This window comes from Habropoda laboriosa, unplaced genomic scaffold, assembly GCF_001263275.1.
Source record: "Habropoda laboriosa isolate 0110345459 unplaced genomic scaffold, ASM126327v1 scaffold110, whole genome shotgun sequence".
Taxonomy (NCBI): domain Eukaryota; kingdom Metazoa; phylum Arthropoda; class Insecta; order Hymenoptera; family Apidae; genus Habropoda; species Habropoda laboriosa.
Window position 1 is genome coordinate 1,226,424 of NW_017100243.1, and position 1,337 is coordinate 1,227,760.

The following is a 1,337-nucleotide window of genomic DNA, read 5'->3' on the forward strand; positions in this document are numbered from 1 at the left end:
AATGTTTGTAAAAAAATAATACATTTTATAAAAAGGGATTAACTTTTAATTATTTTTACTACATATTATTTTTATACATATATCGTCTATAAACAGCATATGTGTGAATGTATGTTAATTATAGTTGTATACATACAGGCATATGCTCATCTCTTCAATTGTCAACAATATATATAATATATAGAGCAACCTTTATACATTAAATTAAAAAGGCTTCGTGTATGTACAAATTGTCTATAAAAACGTTAATAATTATAAACCCATGTATTGAGGGGAAGAAGAAAACGTGTTTCTTGTAGAGTTATTTTTCCTCGAATCCTCAGTATTAGGGTTATCACTAAAAAGAAGTAGTATATGATAAGATAAATATATCAAAAATACCCTTCTGTAAATTTTTAAAAGTAAATTTTTAAAAGAATTATTTAATGTTAAATTATATTTGTGAAGTGAATTACCCAAAGAAAGGCATTAAGGATATAAGTGTTTGTCTACTTGGTCTAGACGCAAATGCTGGAGAACACTGTGCTAATCTTCCAACAATTCGTCTCAACCAGTGCTGTAATTTTTGTCGTCTTTCTTCTACAAATTTTGCATCCTAAGTAAGAAGGAAAGAAAGTAGAAGTAAACTACGTGTTATATTCTTAAAATATTCTGTGTAATATGCCTATACCTTATTTCCTATTGTCTTCTTTGGTGGAAATTCGAAAGTAGTAACAATTGCATCGTGTTTCTTTAATTCTCTATACAATGCATGAAATTGCGCGTATCTTCTATATATATTCCACTCAGTATCTCTAATACGTACATATATCTATAAGAAACAATAGATATCATTAATAATGATTATTTTATATGAAGTTCATATTTTATTTTCTTATATTTATACTGAATACCTGATAAACGTGGTGAATATCAGACGGCTGTCCAGTAAGAAACGCAGATGGAATCCATATATGAATGAGACATGGAGGTTCTGATGGTAAGTCATCTTCATTTAAGGGGCCGCGAAGGCACTCTAATTCAGCTTGCAACAGTTTAACTAATCTATCCCTGTAAGTTTTCAAAATATTAATATGCAAAATAAATATCATCGGTAATGAAATGTGTAATAATTGTACCTGTCATTCAATTGTAAAGTTAATCTAGCGTTAAATTCCATTAATTCTGCATGCATTTCTGCAACTTGAATTAATTTTTCTTCATACTGTTGAGCTTCACTATGATAATCTAATTGTGGATCCTCTTCGGATACTATAGCGACGTCAGAATCTCTTCTTAACATTTGTACTGCGGTTACATATTTACGTAATTGTTGTCGTAGTAATTCATTTTCTCTA

The 1,337-nt window shown here is 29.2% G+C and overlaps 1 protein-coding gene across 1 annotated transcript in view; it reads right to left on the reverse strand.

Moving 5' to 3' along the window:
• Positions 1 to 156: 156 nt before the first annotated feature.
• LOC108572101 (sorting nexin-29) overlaps positions 157 to 1,337 on the reverse strand; it is a 4,184-nt gene continuing 3,003 nt past the window's right edge. The window contains exons 8-12 of the mRNA XM_017934292.1: positions 1,119 to 1,334; positions 894 to 1,050; positions 671 to 811; positions 456 to 595; positions 157 to 337 (exon numbers count right to left, since the gene is read on the reverse strand). Of these exons, the coding sequence (XP_017789781.1) occupies positions 253 to 337; positions 456 to 595; positions 671 to 811; positions 894 to 1,050; positions 1,119 to 1,334 (739 nt within the window). The 3' untranslated portion in view covers positions 157 to 252. The remainder of the gene's footprint in view (positions 338 to 455; positions 596 to 670; positions 812 to 893; positions 1,051 to 1,118; positions 1,335 to 1,337) is intronic.